The following is a 20000-nucleotide window of genomic DNA, read 5'->3' as shown; positions in this document are numbered from 1 at the left end:
GTGATTGTCTGCATATTTCATGTGTTTTTGTAGTGTGTGTGTGTGTGGTCCATATATACATGTTTTATGTGTGGATTTGTTTGTATCTGAATATCTGATGTGTTTGGTGTGTGTGTGTGTGTCTACATATTTAATGTTTCTGTTTGTGTATGTGTGTGTGTCTCTATTTAAATCGTTTGATGTTTTTTTTGGTGTGTGTGTGTGTGTGTGTGTTTGTGCCTAGGCTCTGAGCCGTACGCAGAGAAGCAGGTGGAGAAGGTGAGCACTCTGAGTATGGTGCGGAGAGACACGGCGCTGCTGCTGCGCGACTTCAAGCAGGGCGCCTCCAACTGGATCCACTCCCTGCTCGACCACAACAGGACCGCCACTGGTACGGAGTCGTGTGTGTGTGTGTGTGTGTGTGTGCGCGTTTCTCAATCTGTGTGTGTGTGTGTGTGTGTGTGTGTGTGTGTGTGTGTGTGTTTCTCAATCTCTGCGTGTGTGTGTGTTTCTCAATCTGTGTTTGTGTGTGTGTGTGTGTGTGTGTGTTTCTCAATCTCTGTCTGTCTGTGTGTGTGTGTGTGTGTGTGTGTGTGTGTGTTTCAATCTTTATCTGCTGTGTGTGTGTGTGTGTGTGTGTGTGTGTGTGTGTGCGCGCATTTCAATGTTTATCTGTTTTTTTGAGTGTGTGTGTGTGTGTGTGTGTGTGTGTGTGTGTGTGTTTGTGTGTTGGGTGGTGGTGGTGGGTTGGATACATCATTGCTTTGGAAAATGTGTGTACAGAGATACAAGGAGCCATCAACTGAATCCACTTAGTAGCTGAACTAATCTACCGTGACAAATGCCTTAACATTTACCCAAAACAAAGTCCTCTTTCAACACTGTTTCAAGTCAATGTTAATTTAATAACAACACGGATATTCTGCACTTGCTTGATCTCACAAATTGCTCCACTCTTTTGCAAACCTGATAAACAATCTGAGTGAGTTTCACGAACGTGACATTGAAGCAAGCATTGACCTCCGACCGATGCTCTGCTTTATTGATTGTTTCTCTTTTACCTCACAACTTGAGCCTTGACCTTGAATCGATCTTGAGAAGTGACCTTGGGTTTTTTTTTTCCCCCCATCCTACCATGTTCCTTTAATCCCTGCAGCATTCCGGCGCCTGTGGATGTTCCTCAGGCGCCCTTTGACCTTAGTGATGCCTTCCCTCCACTCTCCCAGCTCCGCCTCTTGCTCTGGTAGGAGGGTCTCTCTACTGTCAGTCATCTGATAAGCCCTCCCTCCCTGCCCTCACCTGCACTGCCTTGTTCCTCCCCTTCCCCTCCCCTATGAATGCAGGGGATTGGCCATCGGGGCTGTCAGTCGACAGAGAATATAAAAAAAAAGAAGTGGTCAAACCTGCCAAACCCGTGACCAAATAGGGAGAGTATTTCTCGCTTGGTTGTGACCTCTGATGAGATTTGACAGGCAGAGCCTGTATGCAGGTGTTGATTGATGGAATGGCTGCGCCCTCAGATAGTGACTATAAACAATCTCTCTCTCTCTCTCTCTCTCGCTCTCTCTCTCTCTCTCTCTCTCTCTCTCTCTCTCTTTCTCTCTTTCTCTCTCTCTGTCTGTCCTCTCCCACTAATTGGAATCGGAAATCTCTTCTGCCTTGACGTCCGCTTCAGCCCTTGTAAGTCCTCTCTTCTCAAATAAACAAGAGAGGTCAGGAAACAAAAAGAAAGGGACCCGTATATACACACCGTTTACAGAGCTATATGTTGTTGTTCTTTACATTTACTAGTCTACGTATGTGACCTTCGAGTCACTGAACCTGCAGATCAGCTGCTTCTTCATACTCAACTTCTGCAGCACCCATTTGAGAAAAAAAGAGAAAATCTACCTTCAGTCAACCTTACAGTCATAAACCTGTAGCCCACAGAATAGACTGGCTGTGAGTTCCACTCTGAAATTGGCTCATAAAAGGGAACAAAGGGGCTAATAATATGCTCGACTGGCTTCCTACATCAGACCAACAGAAACTCTTGTGTGGTAATTTCCCGCTAAACGACTCCCCGCCGTTTTAATTAATAAACTTAATCAGCAGAGTAATATTTTAATCCCCCTGTCTCAGTCGTCTCCGGCCTCGATGAGCGCTGGCGGCCCAAGCGGGATGTGTCAGGGGGCACGGGGCACGGGCGGGTGTGGGAGGGGTAGGGCTTGGGGATGGAGGCGTTGAGCCGAAGGTGTGTGTGTGTGTGTGTGTGTGTGTGTGTGTGGACTGTCCTGTCAGCTTGCCAAGGTGACAAAAGCTTGGCGATGCGAGCGGGTGGGAGCCGGCCAGATGACAGTCCGCATGAGGGCAACATCAAAGGGACTGGAAGCAGGCCCACACACACACACACACACACACACACACACACACACACACACACACACACACACACACACACACACACACACACACACACACACACACACACTCACGAGGGGCTGGAGGGGGGGAACAGGGGGGTGTGTAAGTCACACTGACACCACGATCACCAAACTGCCCTTACTCCTGTTCCAGCATGGTGCTTCTACCGACCCCCCCCCCCCCCCACACCACCACCACCCTCACCCCCTCCCTTTCCCTCCCAACACACACAGAGACGCACTCCCCTCCACATTCTCCACAATCACTATCCTGCCTGCTTCCTTGGCAACAGTCTCCCGGTCAACAGGCTCATCCAATCTGGGTGTTGGGAGGGCATCATCCACCCCAGTATCATCCTCTCCTCCGCCTCCTTTTTCTCTATTTACTTTTTTTTTTCTTTATAGAAATCCATTTGATGTTTTACTATCAGAGGCTTGGGGATTTTCTTTGCCTCGCCACTTGCTCTCTCTGATGTGTGTGTGTCTGTGTGTGTGTGTGTTGGTGTCTGTCCTAGATCACGCACCTTTTTATCAGTGTGTGTGTGAGAGAGAGATGTCTCTTCCTCTCCTGCTGTGTACTTTCATTCTTCCGTCTGGCTGATCCCTCTCCCTCCATCCCGCTCACGGCTGCTCTGCCTGCTGGATGACTCTGAATGACCTTGAGAGCGGTGGGGATGACCTTGGGCGTGTTCATGGGCAGGACGAGTTACAGCCTCGTTGGGGGGGTTATTTTGGGCTCCATTTAAAATCTAACTTGTCCTCCATCCCTCCCTCTCTCTCTCCCTCCCTCCCTCCCTCTCTGTTTGTCTCTCTCTCTTGACCTGCTTAACTCTCTTCTCTCTATACTTTTATTCTCTCTGTCTTTCACTTCTCTCTTCATCTCTCTCTACCAATCTCTACCTGCACCTCCTCCTCCTCCTCTCGGTTTCCCGCCTTGTCATTTGGCTCGTCCAGACGAGGTGAGGAAGAGCGTCTCCGAGGCGACGCTGACCTCTCCTCACGCCGACCCCCCCGTGCCCCCCAACCAGTCGTCGGAGTTCGCCGTGCGCAAGGAGTCCCTGAAGAGCCACACCTGCCAGGACCTCGGCACCCACTCGACTCAACTCAACTCTACCCACAATACACCACTGCTGTCGGAGTGCACGGTAATACCAGCCCTTTTTGTCCCCCTCTGTGCCAATATTTTTCAAAAATTGTAAAAAAGGGGGGCGCTGTTATGTGGCGCAGCAGGCTACAGCGCCTGTACCATATGCGGGTCCGAGTGCCCACGGGGACCCAGGTTCGAATCCAGCCTGCGGTCATATCTTTCCCACTTGTTTCCTGTCTATCTCTGCACTTTCCTATCACAATAAAGGCAAGGAGGCCAAAAAAATATACTTAAAAAAAAAAAACTTGTAAAAAATGTGACTCCTTTTTCAATTATAAGCTAAGAATCAGTGTTGATATACACAAACTTAACAATTCATGACCTTGCCGCCTTCTTGCATTGTGATCATATAGTTCAGAAATACAAAATAGAAAAGTTTCCTTCAGTCTGTCTCAGAACTTCACAAAGACGGATGTGAAGTTGGGTTTGTGATGTATGACAGACGGAAGGAGGGTATCTAAACTTGTCCCACATCTGTTTGATTCTGGCGCTGCCTCTCCTCGTCTCTCTGTGGACCAGCTGCGACAGCTGGGATTTAAATTATACAGCAAACACACCCTGTCAGACGTCGAAGTCCTCCCTTCCCTCCACTGTCACAGAAAAACACATGAATTCTTACAGAATCTCCCCCCCCCCACTCCTCCTCCTCTCCTCTCATCTCCCCTCTTCTCCTCTTTTCTCTCCTCCCCCTCCCCCTCCTCTCCCTCTCCTCTCCTTTCCCCTCCTCTTTCCTCTCCTCCTCATCTCCCCTCCTCTCCTCCTCTCCCCTCCTCTCCCTCTCTCCTCTCCTCCCCCTCCTCCCCCCCCCCCCCCCCCCCCGCAGCCGGAGGACGTCAGCTTCTTCCTGTCCAAGCCGCTGGACCCCTCGGCGTCCAGCGCCCTCTCCTCGGTGGCCATCCCGGCCAGCGGCGAGGACGGCATGGGGGACACGCGCGAGTTCCCCGTGGGCTTTGAGCCGCTGCGCTCGGAGCAGCTGGCCGAGATGCCCACCCAGAGCTCGCCCATCGTCCGGAACCCCTACATGTCGCCGCTGCTGGCCCCCGACAGCATGCTCAAGGGCCTGCCGCCCGTCCACATCGTGGTAAGAGACCCAGAGTGTGTGTGTGTGTGTGTGGACAGGCCATTTCAAGGCACTGTTGAAGAAAGACGTGTGTGTGTGTGTGTGTGTGTGTGTGTGAGAGTGGTTCTTCCGAAATGGTGTTTCAGAGGTCAGCCTGGTGTTTATGTGATGGATGTTGTTCTGTCATTGCCCTTGTCTCTTGTTGTTATTCTCTCCATCCGTTAGCCCCACCCCTCCTTCTCTCCTCACCCCTATCTCTCCATCATTTTGTCCTCTCCATCCTCCTTTCATTTTCTTTCCCTGCACCAAGTCCCACTCTGCAGCCCCTTTCTCCTCTCCTCCCCAGCTCTCTGCTCTTGGTCTGATCTTCTCTTCCATCTCCCACTCTCCCCATTCTTCTTTTCCCCTTCTCTCTTCACCTGTTCCCTCTCTTCCTTCCATGTCTCTCTCTCCTGCTGCTTCCCTTTTGCCTCCTGTTTTCCCATCCTGCTCTGCCTCTCTCATTCCTCTCTCTCTCTCTCTCTCTCTCTCTCTCATTCCTCTCTCTCTCTCTCTCTCTCTCTCTCATTCCTCTCTCTCTCTCTCTCTCTCTCTACTGCTGCTTCCCTTTTGCCTCTGTTTTCCCATCCTGCTCTGCCTCTTTCATTCCTCTCTTTCTCGCTCTGTCCATTTCTCTCTCTCTTTCTCTGTGTCCATTTCTCTCTCTCTTTCTCTGTGTCCATTTCTCTCTCTCTCTCTCTCTCTCTCTACTGCTGCTTCCCTTTTGCCTCTGTTTTCCCATCCTGCTCTGCCTCTTTCATTCCTCTCTTTCTTGCTCTGTCCATTTCTCTCTCTCTTTCTCTGTGTCCATTTCTCTCTCTCTTTCTCTGTGTCCATTTCTCTCTCTCTTTCTCTGTGGCCATTTCTCATGTGTCTCCGCTCTGCTGCCCTCAGGCCTGTGCGCTGGACCCCATGCTGGACGACTCGGTGATGTTCGCCAAGCGGCTGCGTGGCGCCGACCAGCCCGTGACGCTGTGCATCGTGGACGACCTGCCGCACGGCTTCCTGAGCCTGTCGCAGCTGTCGCGTGAGACCCGCGAGGCCACCAACGTCTGTTGCGAGCGCATCCGCGAGGTCTTCCAGGGCAAGGACGCCGCCATGACCCGCGCCAACAGCCACCGCAAGCTGGAGCGCGCGGCCGGAGCCGGCCCCGGGACTCAACACCACCACCACGACGGCATCGGCGGGGCGGCCGACAACCCACACGGAGACGCTCCCGGGCTCTTTGGCGGCGGACTGATCCCCGAGGACGCGGACGGTCGGATGGACGAAGGGGCCAATGCGGCGGAGAAGGAGGAGGAGGGCTTAGCCGGGCTGGTGGCGGCCAACAACCTCGGGGACACGAGGGAGATAGGCGTATGAGGCAGCCAATGAGACGCCAGCTTTATTACACTTTCCAAAGACTTACAGAGAAGAAACGAGAGACAGGGTTGTGAGAGAGAGAGAGAGAGAGAGAGAGAGAGAGAGAGAGAAAGAGGGAGGGGGCGGCAGGAGGGTTTGTAGACAAATAGGAAAAGCTTGGTGAGGTCAGCCAAGAAGGGTGAAGAGGATGATGAAGAGAGCAGTAGAGAGAGAGAGGGGGGGATACAGGAAGATGAGTGGGCGGATGAGTGTGAAGCACAGTGAGGAGTAGAGAGGACCACACTGGAGTTGTTCGCTCCGCTCGAAGAAAGAGAGAAAAAAACACTCCCTGCTGCTACCTACCATTGCACTGTCACCAGCAATCAATCATTCTCCTCGGAGCAGCCGGAACATTTCCACATGTGCACACACACACACACACACACACACACACACACACACACACACACACACACACACACACACACACACACACACACACACACACACACACACACACACACACACACACACACACACACACACACACACACAGACCCACATCTCATCGACACACACTCTACCTATCGCCACTTTGCCTTTGAGCTGTATCATGCTGGCGGTTCAGACTGTGAACTCTTGGGAGCTGTGGAACAGAGCACTTTAGAATGTCCTTGTAACACTCTCAAGAGCCCCACTGCAGTAACCAATCACATAGCTGTAGTGATGCATAGGAACCTCCTTCTTTGCACTAGGTGTACCCTCTAACCGCCTTATAAAAAACCTATTGTTTCCACTGTAGACAGAACCCCGCTTTAGTTGGTTAGAAGTTGGCGTCATAGATTTGACATGAGTTGAAGACACTATTCTGCGTTGGTTGTCTAACTGACTGTCCTGGATAGCAACCCAGGACAAAATATCGACAAGACTGGACGAAAGGGTTTGCCAATACCTGGAATTTTTTTATTTAAACGATATAGACTTATGTAACTTTTATTTTATCTTGGGCTGTCCAAAGCCGCGTAATCTTTCGTTTGAGAACGCATCTGTTTGTTTGCGGAGAGTAGATGTGATATAGCCCTCGCCGTTTTCCTTCGCCTGCGGTTCCCTTTTTGCAGAATGTTCCTCGTTCTCCGGTGCCTCCTCAAAGCGCCTCTTTTCCCAGCTAGAAACTGCTGCAGCGTTACTGCAGTAGCAGTAATCAGTGGAGTGTAAAGCACCGTCTGTCTTTTTAGGGTCACTGTCCACTTGGAGCCCGGTGGGTTTGCGAGCATTAATCTCCACCATCGGAGGCCATTGATCACGGCTGCTGTTCGGTCCAGCAGGAGGCTGTCCAAAAAAGGAAAAAGGAAAATTTAGATTTGTGATACTGTTGCTTTTTAGAGCTCCCTACTTCCTGGTGTCATTTGGTGTTTTTCTTGCTCCTGTAAGACCCGTGTGGGTCCCTTGTGGGCGTGCTCCTAGCTGTGAGCTCTTAGCAGTGTGTCTGCCGTGAGGTTGCCATGGCTGATTCATCACCACATCAGTGATGTGAGGACAGATGACAGCAGATGTGTGATCGTCAACTGGAGGAGTGCTAACACACCAGCTCGCTAAATGCACTGATGCTAGAACTCAAAACTTCGATTCTCTCTCCTACCCCCTACCCTTCACTTTGCCTCTCTCTCTTCTCTCTCTTTCTCTCTTCTCTCTCCTCTCTCTCTCTCTCTTTCTCTCTCTCTCTGTCTCTCTCTCTCCGTCTGACACTATCTCGGTCTTCTGTTGGGTAACGTCAGGAGAGCTGCTGCATATTGACCCATTTCTCCTCCCCGCCCCGCAGCTCCCCCAGACCAGCCCCAGTGAGGACTTATTTTAAGAACTCGGCCTCCAGCAGCAGGCAGACGGCATCGCGTCATCATCAGCGCAGCGGGCCGCTGACAGGATGTGACCCGCTGTAGCGATGCCTGTTGCTGCCGAGCAGACAGCAGACAGCCCAAACCAGTGGCCTGCTAGATGGCTGGAGGCGTCGTAGCGGGTGGACAAGCGGGACTGACAACCCAGCGTCCCCGACGGCCAAGGCGCCGCTCAGTGCACTTTCAGCCACCGTAGCCCCATTTGGGCGTCTAGGCTTGGGGTTGGGGGGGTTCGATATTACAGTATGTTCTTTTAAGGGGCCCAAAAATGGCTAGCAGTGGCCCCTGTTGAGGGCTAACTGGTGCGAACACCCAGCCCTGTTTGCTGTTGGTGCTCTCAGATGGTGAAGTGATATCACACAGGTTTCTGATGAGCCATCGTTTATATATATATATTATATATGCACACTGCTGTCCTTTTGGGGACGTTCGGACACCGGATGGCAAGACGTCGACACTGACAAGATCCTGACAGCGGAGCCTGGAGGCACAGTGTGACCCCCGTGCGGTTCCAAATAAATAAATAAATAAAACGCAAAACGCCTGACTTTACTAAAAAGCATTTAGCGCCGGCCGCCGCTATCAGCCCCGCACAGGGCCCGCCGTGCGTGTTGAGCGGGTCAGAGAGGGCTAGACCCAGATACACGCTTAGAGGGGCACATGAGCGGAATGCATTCAACTGCTGGATGTTATCGGCTCGGATGTGTTGGGGGATTAAAGAACTCTGAAGGGTGTGGGGGGGGGGTATGTTTTGGGGTGTCTGTGTGTGATTTGGGGGTGTTTAGACTTTCTCTCTCTCTTTCTGTCTCTCTCTCTGTCTCTCTCTCTCTTTCTCTCTCTCTCTCTCCCCCTCTCCCTCCCTGTGTGGAGGAATGCAAAGTGGCTTTCATAGAGAGAGCGGCGTTTTTCTTCTTTTTCTCCTGACTCACCTCCTCTGAGTCCCCGTCCTTACCAGGCTGTCTGCTGTTGACGCCACTTCTTTCTTTCAAATGCTGTGCTATTTTTCTGATCACTCCGCACTTTCATTCAAACTTTGACAGTGACGTGTGTGCGTGTGTGCGTGCGTGCGTGCGTGCGTGTGTGTGTGTGTGTGTGTGTGTGTGTGTGTGCTTGCGTGTGTGTGAGTCTTCTTGCCTGAGTGTCTGCGTGTATCCCTGAATGTTGTCCTTTCTTCATTTTAAGTCTGCCCTTGCCTCTCGTGAAGTGATGGCCGTTGTCATTGTCTGTAATTCTGTAGAGCGCATGCTGTTGGATGTCAGACACTATGTATGTGCTTATTTAATAGTAGAAAAGGACATAGTACCTCTGTTTTTGGTCTACCTGTACCTCTCCTGTGCTCTTTTGGCTGGTAGTTGTAACTTATACCACCGATCCTCAGACCGATGACTGACTCCAGAAACACACATAATACTGCACATCCCTCTCCGTTACGTGAAGCTGCAGCCGAGGAGTCTGCTGTAGTTTTTTTGTTTTTTTAGTGCCACTCTTGTGTTTACATATAGTATTCTTACCCCGTGTCAGCGCTAAGAACCAGACTGGACCTGCTGTGGTTTTTTTTAGCATCGTTTTGAATCAGAGTTAATCTCTCCTTTTGCACCTAGAGTTAAGCGATGTGACGTCGTCGAGAGTCTGTTCCACTTGTTCGTAACCACTAGTACAGCTGGTCAAATCGAACACCCTTTGTGGGTGGCAGAGCACTTTGATCACCTTGGGTGATGACCTCCCTAAGCCTGTAGTCCTGAGGAAAACATGGGTGTCACTATACAGTACATCCGTCCTTAGCGTCCTGTCTGTGTGGCGGTTCTGAGTCGTGTTTGCTGGAAGAAGACCGATGGTGCAGTTAGGCCAGAGAACACTGTCAGACTGCAGAGGGCTTTGAACTTCGAGACGTTTCTCTGGCCTTGCCTGCCAAACTAGACTTCTAGACATCATAAATGTCCACTGCTCTTTAAGGTGGCTACTAATTGGCTATTGGTCCACTCCTGATTCATGGCTCAGATATTTTGTGTCAAATGTTTTTTTGTTTTTTTTAACAGTTTCGTAGTATTTTTTGTTTGTTCAATTGGTCCTTTGTCATGGACTATCCTGAATGGTTTTCAGTAATGAGGTTAGATGTAGGCTAGATGCAGTTCGCTTTGGGTTCTGCTTGTGTAGTGTTGTTATGTTATGTTACAATGCTGGATTTGAGTTGGGATAAAGTTGTAATCTCAACCACAAACATGCAAGCCATACCAAGAGACTGAATGCTGTATAAAATAGCCTATTTTCTTTTTAATTAAAAAAATATTATTTTATGAGTTGAAATATACCACAAGTGCAACCATGTGTACATGAAAGAATGTATATGAATAATGAACCATAAATGTCCTTTTTAGATACTTTATTTTTACCTTCATATTATTATATCCCTATCAGTTTAATAATTCATGCAGTAACTAAGCAAGAATGATCATGGTGTGCAACTGTGCAAACTATAATAATTATTCAAAATGACTGTATTTTCAGGAAAATGTTTTTCCTTGTGTTGATTTTTATCTGAATAAATATTCTTCAAACAAATATCGAAGAGATGGGACTGTTTTGAGTTATTGAGAAGTTTCACATAATTCTCTCACTTTTAGTTGGCCTTTGTGCGTACTGGCCATGTAGGCTACAAACCACGTTATCACTGGAGCTGGAGTAAACGCAGCCGGTTTATTGGTCGGCTCTGAGGGAACATCAAAGGAACAGGAGCACTATGGTGATAATAATAATAAAGAAGTTTATCCACCAGTGCCATATATGAAATGACACTGTAAGAGTTATAAACATTTATTTTAGTATATGTCGCATTCTGTCGGACACGCGCGTTCCGCTCTCCCCCTGGTAGACATCGACGGGAGGGGTGTCGGGGCGCGTATCCTTGTGAAAAGCGCGTCCCCATTCTGAGGTATTGGGGATACATGCATGAGCAGGATACGGGAGCGCGCTCTCTGTCCCTGCTGCCCACATATTTTACCTTCCGTATATTTTCCTGCACACTCGAATATTGGCAAGGGTTCATCTGCGCGGAGCAGGAGAGCAGGTTAAAATGGAGAAGGTGCTGGGACTGGCGGTATTGTCGAGTATTTTCTGTGTCGGCTCCGTTGTTGGAAAATATGTCAGAGGAATCGTCAACACGAAAGAGGTGAGATACTGTACATTTCCATGTTTTATGCTTCTACCCAACTATTTAGACGATGATTTTGATCTGTCCGGTGTGGTCTAAACGTCTCCTTAAACTTGCTGCAGAATGCCATCTTATGTTCATGCATTTACCTGCTAATGCCATCTTTATTTGCCAAAACATCAGCATTTAAGTGCATCTGGAAAGCAAAGTGCCAATGAGAATACTATATGGATCTCCGTTAATGTGGTTTTAATACCATCCATCGTGTCGTGTGTAGCAAGCATATATTAACTAACAGCGGTGGGAACAGGTAAGCCTTTGCGAGGAACACTTTACATTCATTACCTTTTCGTAGCCACATAGCGGTGCTCCACAACTCTCTTCATTCGAATATCGTCGACACCGTTACAGGTGTGCTGAAGGCAGAGAGCTCTGTCGTCAATACTTGAGTCATTATTGCTCAATCATTGTCAGCAAGCAATAGCATCACTGACAGACCCATTATACTCTGCCTTTACGCAGGAATAAACTATGAACTCAGACGTCAAAACCTGTCCAGTGTGGTTTTATATCATAAAGGGTGAGAGGCTTGGTATCTGTTTGTTGAAATATGTGTTTCGTTTTCATCAGTAGCCTACACGTGCTCGGCGTGGGAGAAAAATGTGCAAAAGAATGTGTAAATTGGATGAGGCTCGAGCCAAATCCCAGGCGGAGGCTCCTCGCTCTCAGAACAGCTTCTGTTAATTTTCCTGTCCCACTTCAATGATTGAATCCTGTCCCGTCTCCAGGTGGCTAACGATTGACTGCCTAAATGTTGAGGGAGGAAAAGTAGGCTGCATAATATTATACAATATGAAGAAAAGCTCAAAGTGCCTTAAGTTTGTTTGCTGTGTAATAAGCACTTAATGTTGCACTTGGCTACAATATGACAACTAAACAGCTGAAAACATGCATTGTTTAATTTAGACGCATTTGCTTTCATTGTAAACATTTGATCCCTTTCTTTTATGGCCTGTGACAGTTGTCAACATTTATTTTCAATTTCAGCATTAAGGCACTTTGGAAAACTCCGTATTTAGTTCTGAGGTCTGAGCCATTTTCCCTGTATTTTCCCTGTGTAATAGCCTACTGTGTGTGTACTTGAGTGGCTGCTTAAACACACCATTAATCTCCCCCTGCTTGCCCCACGGCAAGGTCACGCCCGAAGCCTGCAGCCTGTGACTTGCTCTCCACCATGCCCAAGTGTTTGGATTAAAACTGAGGCTGCCGAAGTTCAATCATTAACGCTCATCTCGATGCTTACACATTCAGGTTGCAGGTAGCATCCTTAGAGATGACATGGCATCTTGGCATCTAGATTCTGGGATGCTTGCCTCTGCCCAACATAGATAATAATTTGGATAGTGTGTGTGTGTGTGAGAGAGAGAGAGAGAGAGAGAGAGAGAGAGAGAGAGAGAGAGAGAGAGAGAGAGAGAGAGAGAGAGAGAGAGAAGAGAGAGAAAGAGAGAGAGAGAGAGAGAGAGAGAGAGAGAGAGAGAGAGAGAGAGAGAGAGAGAGAGAAAGGTAGGGATGGGTCTTATTACACAGGCATAAGATAATACTTTGAGTATATTCTGGTGTTATCAGACAGCAACCACAGTCCTCATATTCTCAGCTTCCTCCTCCTGTGTGTATGTATAGCCATATGGATGTGTATCTGTGTGTGAGCGTGTGCCTGGCTGGGTGTGTGTTTAAGAGTTGCACTGTTGTGTAACTTTGCTAATGAATCTTTTAGGGGCCAGTGGACGAGGGGTGACATGACTAGTTGATTGGTAATTAATTGTTAATGAGGCTTAGCGTGCAGACAGGGATCCAGAGGGCGAGGGAGGGAGGGAGGGAGGATGGAACAGAGGAAAAGAGAAGGGAAGAGGGGGAGAGGAAGAGAATGAGAGGGAAAGGGTGGATGATTTGTAGAACGGCCGGATACTTCATCTGGTTGTAGTAGTTGATTAATGTCATGTCCACTCTTTCGTTCTTTCTTTCTTTCTTTCTCTCTCTGACCACCCCCCCACACGCACACACACACACACACACACACACACACACACACTCTCTCTCTCTCATTGGCTCAATGACTCTGCATTACAACACTGTGTCCGTGGGGAGTGAGAAAGGTGGTGGGGATTAGCGCTGACAGCGTGCACACCTTGCTTTACACGCCGAGTACCAGAGCCCTGGGACACCGTAAGCAGAGGGCTTCGGAAACCACCTGCTCCCAGCTGATCTCAGATCAGACACTGGGAGACCAGGAGGAGGAGGAGAGGGAGTGAGTGGGAGACATTAGGCTACGACACAAGAAAAGGAGATAAAAATATTTGGGTTAATAAAGATGGCGTGATGACAGTGGAATGAGAAACACAAGGTTAAGGGAGGAAAAACAGTAGAAGAAGGAGATTGAAGAGGAGGAGAAATGCAGCTAGGGAGAGTTAGATGGGTGATTCAGAATCCGAACAAAAACGAAAAATAAATAACAGTATCTTGGGAGGAGACATTAAATTTGAGACCGAGCACCTTTCCTCCCCCCCTCGCTGAAACTTGCATAAGTGATCCCTCTGCTATGACGGCGCATAATCACCGTCATTCATCTTCAGGTGGGGATGTTTGCTTTTTATGTCTGCTTCCGCACCGGCGCTCATCAAGTCAGCTCAACCCTGCAGGTCGCAGAGAAAGAAAGAACATTCTGTGATTCCAGACCAGACCCAGGACAACAAACAGCCAATGCAAAGCTGATTCAGAGAGTAATAGAGTAGGCAACAGAGAAAGAAGAGACGGAGAGAGAGAGAGAGAGAGAGAGAGAGAGAGAAATGGAATGAAAATGAAGGCAGCCCATTATGGCTTCCAACTCCTCGGCACTAGTCGGCCTTTCATTTTTTTTTTATTTTTTTTTTTCCTTCCGAGAGTGGGGCCTCTTTCAGTTTCTATGGCAGCTGGCGAGTGAGGCATGTGGCCGTTGCCATGACAGTAAGAGAAGGAACTGAGCGGTGTTGTTGTGTTGTCTGAGCGGGGCGGCGGGTTTACGGCCGCAGCTGACCAGCCGAGCGCGCTCACAACTCCGCAACAAGGGGGTCTCTTCAAAGGAGCGCCAGATAGCACCTGTCACATGACCATGTCCGTCTCCGCCCCATTGGCCGTACACCCCTGACTCTTGTTTGGGGGCGAGTTCAGTCGGGGCGGAATGGGGTGGTTTTGTGACCTCTGTTTCTACGGCAACATGCAGACCCCCCCCCCCCCACCCTCACCCCCAGGGACAATGCAGGGCATGAGGAACCAAGATGGCGTCGGGGTGTAAAGTTGGCACCCACCCCCACTATGTTTTTCCACTCCATTGAGCGGTGATGGTGTGTGAGGAAGAGGAGACTAATCCGGAGTACTGGAGTGTATCACCGCTCTCAGCAAACACCCAATTGAGTGATATTGTTGTGTGCAGTGCTGTACACAGGAACCATAAACGATACCATCAGCACTATGTTGTGGCCGGATAGGCACTACTGACTATTAATGTGTTTCCCCTCTAGCCCTCTCTCTCATCCGCTCTCTCTTTCTTATTCTCTCTCCCTCTCTCCATCCCTGTCTTCTCTTGCCCTCTATCCAGTTGCTCCTCTATGTGCTCTCTTCCTCCCATTACTCCACACTACTTACATCTCCTCTCCTCCCCTCTTGACTTCTCCCACTCTCCTTGTCCCTCTCTCTCTTCCTTCTCCCCTCTTGACCTCTCTCAGTCTCATTGTCCCTCTCTCTTTTTCCTCTCCTCTTCCTCGAATACCCTCCTCCTCCTCTTGACCTCTCTCAGTCTCATTGTCCCTCTCTCTTTCAGGACTGGCTCTTCCTGACCCGCTTCTGCTTCCTGACCAACTTTGGCAGGTTGGACTTCAGATTCCGCTACCCAAAGGTAGAATTACACTGCGCGTGTCCATTAGAAAGCACTTCTATTCCCTGACATTCTCCTCCCACAGTTGTGTACCTCTTTTCTTCATATTTGTGAATCATCCTCCGTCTCTTTCTATTTATTTTTCTCTGCCCCGCTTCACTTTGGTTACTCTCTCTCTCTCCCCATCTTCATGCATCTCTTCTCATGACATTTAGAGACGGTAATTGTTCTGTCTCCCTGTGGTCTGCAATATGTTGTCCTAGAGTTATCTTTGTTCACATCTTTAGACATTTAGGCATTTAAATGTTTTTTGTGTGTGATTTTAACTGGTGATCTACCAACCAGTCTATGTTTTGTAGTTCATAGTTCTTAGCAGGCGCTTCTGTCCAAAGTGGCTTACAATGGCATTAATAAACATTATTATTCTTTTGGTCTTATTAGTCTTATTGCTAAACATTATTAGTCTTATTATTAAACATTAGTCTTATTAGTCTAATTATTCCCTACCTCATGCCCCCCCACACACCCTACCAACCCCACCCTCTCCTTTTCTCTCCTTCCCTCTTGGCTCCTCAGTGCTCCTCTCACTTGCTCCTGCCCTCCTGTGTGTTGCTGGTCTCTTGGCCACCTCACTGGCTATCTGTCAGCATCTCTCTTAAGCTTGTCAGCCTCATTGTCGCTCGCTCAATCCCTTGTCCTTCAGTCAGAGTAGCCGGAGTTTAAAGGCTCCTTCCGGAATTAATCTCTTCCTTTATCTCTCTCTCTCTCTCTCTGTCTGTTTGTTTGTCTGACCCTCGCCACCTTTCTACACCTCTCTCTCTCTCTCTCTCTCTCTCTTACACTCTTTTTCTTTCTCTTTTACGCTCTTTCTGTTTCCTTCTGTTCCTCTCTTCAAGTCACGCTGCTGTCAGAACATATTGCTGTACTTTGATGACAGCTCCCAATGGCCAGCAGTGTACAAAAGGCCAGATAAGGTGAGAAAATGCCAACCTCTGTGTGTGTGTGTGTGTGTGTGTGTGTGTGTGTGTGTGTGTGTGTGTGTGTGTGTGTGAGAGAGAGAGAGAGAGAGAGCATAAAATGTGCCCTAGAGTCCTAAAATCTTTGAAGCTGGTGTCATCAAAGAGATATGAAAGAGATGGCATGTTGTCCATGCGTATAATTCTCACCAATCGGATGTGTCTAAATGCAGGACTGCTACCAGAGGGAGGCCGTGCTGCGGCCAGAGAATAATCAGGTCATCAACCTCACCACCGACTACAAGTGGTCAGGCTGCGCGGTAAGACCACAAACCAACAGGGGTGCGGGGGGAGCTGGGGTGGAATCTGAAATATCGTCTAGCACTTGAATGTGTTTGTTCAGTGCATGTGTATTGAATGTAGATGTGTGTTGTATATGGAGGTTTGACAGAGGACTGTACTTTGTAAGGTAATGGGGTAACCTGGGAAACTTTGGGAGTAACTTTTGAGCTCTAAAAGAACCCTGCACTGAGCAGCTATTGTTTCTGAAGAGATTTGTTTGGAGATCAGTGGATACTCCTGAGATGACCTGGGTAGTCCAGTAACATTGCTTCTTATAATATACTCTCCTGGCGCATATGGAGCTGTTTATTTGTATTGTGTACTGTTAGGGCTGAAACGATTACTCGAGTAACTCGAATAATTCAAGTACAAGAAATGCTCTGCCTCAAGGTTTCGTTTAATTCCTGTCACTTGCGTTATGTGGCCTGCTCAGCTCAGGAATTATTATTTGACACGCACACACACACACACAAACACACACACACACACACACACACACACACACACACACACATACATAATTATAACATAACATATAACATATAATTATAACATAACATAATTATAACATAACACAGACATAATTATTATTGTGCTGCATAGTAGCCTACTGTATACAGTATTACTGCAGAAATGCTGTTGCCTAGTTTGGACATGGAAACACTACCGTACTGCTCTGTACAGATGTATAATTGCACTGTGCCTTGAAAAAAGCTGCAGTTATTTTTTGTAAGGGAGGTTATTAAGGTAGTAATTGTGAAGGCTGCAAATGCAGATCAAGACGAATCCATAGTTGTAGCCCTAATGTATATATGGGGTATGTGTAGTGTTAGATAAAATGAGCAAGAGGGGCGATATGGAGAAGGTGTGTCTCTTTATTTGTGGAGGTATAGCTCAAACCTGTGGTGTGAATGCAGGTGGAGTGTGGGAGTTTGTTTGTGTGTGTGTGCGTGTGTGTGTGTGTGTGTGTGTGTGTGTGTGTGTGTGTGTGTGTGTGTGTGTGTGTGTGTTTGTGTGTGTGTGTGTGTGTGTGTGTGTGTGTGTGTGTGTGTGTGTGTGTGTGTGTGTGTGTGTGTGTGTGTGTGTGTGTGTGTGTGTGTGTGTGTGTGTGTGTGTGTGTGTGTGTGTGTGTGTGTGTGTGTCTGCGTGTTCCATCTTTGGTGCCCATGTGGGTTTGCCTAAGAAGGTGTTGCTGAGGTGACTGCCCTGAGGCGTGATTCTTTTTTAGTGGATGGATGTGTCCTTTGTTTATAGGATTCTGTCTATTCCGTATGTGTCAGAATGTGTGTTATATTTTTTTGTGTTCTTGCGTGTGGGAGTGTGAGTGTTTGCGTATCTCACCTTTTGTGTGTGTGCATGCATTCGTGTGAGTGAGTGTCTCAACCTTGTGTATATGTATGTGTGTGTGTGTGTGAGTGTTTGTGCGTCTCACCTTTTTGTGTGTGTGCATGCATTCCTGTGAGTGAGTGTCTCAACCTTGTGTGTGTATGTGTGTGTGTGTGTGTGTGTGAGAGAGAGAGAGAGAGAGAGAGAGAGAGAGAGAGAGAGAGAGAGAGAGAGAGAGAGAGTCAGAGTGTGAGTATCTCACCTTGTGTGTATGTGTGTGTCTTTCCCCAGGTGGAGGTGGAGGGCGATGAGGAGACTCTGAGCTGTGTGGGAGGCCGCAGTTTCCGCTCGGTCAGAGAGAGGTGGTGGTACATCGCTCTCAGCAAGTGCGGGGTGAGTGACTGAGCGAGTGTGTGTGTGTATGCCTGTGTGTGTGTTTGTGTGTGTGTGTCTCTGTCTGTCTGTTTGCGTGTGAATGTGTTTTGGCGAGCAAAAGCGCAAGCAAACAAATGAACGAGCATCCGCGAACATTAATCTTGAAGGGCTTTACGACATTTGGAGAGGCGGCTTGTGGTGCATGAAAGCGCCATGCATCTTTTAAGGGGTTTTTCTTGTTTGAAAGGCTCTGGCGGAACGGAAGTTTAAAGGCACGCCGTGTGGTGTAGCGGCCCTGATTTAAATGGATGTTTTCAATGGAGGGCGAAGGAATTCACAGATGCGTTATCTGCTCTTGCGGAACCGAGTATGACCAGAATATTTCTGCTTGAAAATGCCTGTAACTGTGGTTTTTTTTTGTATAGGCTAGAAGACATTCATTTCAAGTGATACCTCGGCTTTCATTAGAGCCCTGGGCCCTGTGTTCAAAATCGTGTATCCGACCATTAGCGGAAGGAGAAGTTGAAAGGGAGACTCTTCTGCTGAGAGTGCACTCCACACCTCCACACCTCCACACCTCCAGACACACACACACACACACACACACACACATACTGACATGTACAGTACATACATACTGTACATACAAACGCATACATACTGACATATATATGCCTACATACACGCACACATCCACACACACGCACACATCCACACACACACACACACACACACACACACACATCCACACACATCCACACACATCCACACACACACACACACACACACACACACACACACAGTTGGAGCTACTAGTAGAGTAGTGTGGCATGTCTCCTGGTAAGGGCAACATGTCTGACGGACGGCGTGGCACGTGTTGTGGTGGGCTGTTGAGGGTTGGCACGAGGCTGAGGCCTGCGCCATGTTAACGGCCCTGGCGGGGTGGCTGGAGAGAGGTGGATTGTGGGTAAAGGTGCGGGCGCTGGGGCTGATGGACGGGAGGAGAGAGGTGGATTGTGGGTAAAGGTGCGGGCGCTGGGGCTGATGGACGGGAGGAGAGAGGTGGATTGTGGGTAAAGGTGCGGGCGCTGGGGCTGATGGACGGGAGGAGAGAGGTGGATCGTGGGTAAAGGTGCGGGCGCTGGGGCTGATGGACGGGAGGAGAGAGGTGGATTGTGGGTAAAGGTGCGGGCGCTGGGGCTGATGGACGGGAGGTTAAATGGTGTTGGACGGCCGCTTCAGCTCAGTTTGTCTGTGCCGTGGCCCGTGGGAAAGCCTGCGCTGTCGTCTGCCAATTTCTGTCATTGTGCTCGCCCTCTCTCTCTCTCTCGCCCTCTCTCTCTCTCTCTCTCTCTCACTCTCACACACACACACGCACACATTCACACACTAACACATTCTATCTGTCTATTCTATCTTTCTATCTGTCTATTTACTCTCTCTCTATCTCACACCCGTAGTCACACACTTTTTCTCTCTCTCTCTCTCTCTTTCTCACACACACACACACACATCAACACGGTCTATTATCTCTTTCTATATATCTATTTGCTCTCTCTCTCACTCATTCACACGCAAACAAACACACACACACACACACACACACACACATACACATACTGTACACACACACACACACACACACATGCATCCTCTCAACACATTCTCTCTGTCTATCTCTTTCTCTCTCTCTCTCTCTCTCTCTCTCTCAGACACACATTCTCTCTCTCCGCCCCCCCATCTCTGTGTGTTTTCTCCTGCCTGTTTTCTCTCTGCTCGTCTGCCTCCTCTCCATCACTCCTGCCTCCCGTTTCCACGGCGTTCCTCTTCACCTCTCCACAGCGCCGCAGCTGTTAGATTTTCTCTGTTCTCTCCATCTGCTGAAGTTTCTCTGTCTTTGTTTCTGTCTGTCTTTCATCCTTCCTTTTTTTAGTTTCTGTCTGTAGCTCTGGTGTTAGCCAGTATTTCTGTATTCATTTTCCACAAAAATACATACCCTTACACCTCCCTCTCTCTCCCTTTCTCTTTCTCTCTCTCTCTCACTCTCTCACTCTCTCCCTCTCTGGTTCTGTGTCTTCAGCAACAG

At 48.6% G+C, this 20000-nt stretch overlaps 2 protein-coding genes across 4 annotated transcripts in view; both read left to right on the top strand.

Annotated features, from left to right (window-relative positions):
- The window catches only part of lipeb (lipase, hormone-sensitive b), a 35762-nt gene extending 25343 nt beyond the window's left edge, over nt 1-10419 (top strand). For all 3 annotated transcript variants that reach the window (XM_062538973.1, XM_062538972.1, XM_062538970.1), the window contains exons 10-13: nt 224-370; nt 3336-3526; nt 4352-4609; nt 5522-10419. In XM_062538973.1, the coding sequence (XP_062394957.1) occupies nt 224-370; nt 3336-3526; nt 4352-4609; nt 5522-5989 (1064 nt within the window). In that variant the 3' untranslated portion in view covers nt 5990-10419. The remainder of the gene's footprint in view (nt 1-223; nt 371-3335; nt 3527-4351; nt 4610-5521) is intronic.
- Nucleotides 10420-10911: 492 nt separating this feature from the next.
- tmem145 (transmembrane protein 145) overlaps nt 10912-20000 on the top strand; it is a 22885-nt gene continuing 13796 nt past the window's right edge. The window contains exons 1-5 of the mRNA XM_062538979.1: nt 10912-11026; nt 14862-14936; nt 15812-15889; nt 16105-16191; nt 17831-17932. Coding sequence (XP_062394963.1) covers nt 10931-11026; nt 14862-14936; nt 15812-15889; nt 16105-16191; nt 17831-17932 — 438 coding nt within the window. The 5' untranslated portion in view covers nt 10912-10930. The remainder of the gene's footprint in view (nt 11027-14861; nt 14937-15811; nt 15890-16104; nt 16192-17830; nt 17933-20000) is intronic.

The sequence above is a fragment of the Sardina pilchardus genome, chromosome 6, assembly GCF_963854185.1.
Source record: "Sardina pilchardus chromosome 6, fSarPil1.1, whole genome shotgun sequence".
NCBI classification, from domain to species: Eukaryota; Metazoa; Chordata; class Actinopteri; order Clupeiformes; family Clupeidae; genus Sardina; species Sardina pilchardus.
Note: the sequence above shows the minus strand (reverse complement) of the source record. Positions and strands in the feature narration are given on the sequence as shown.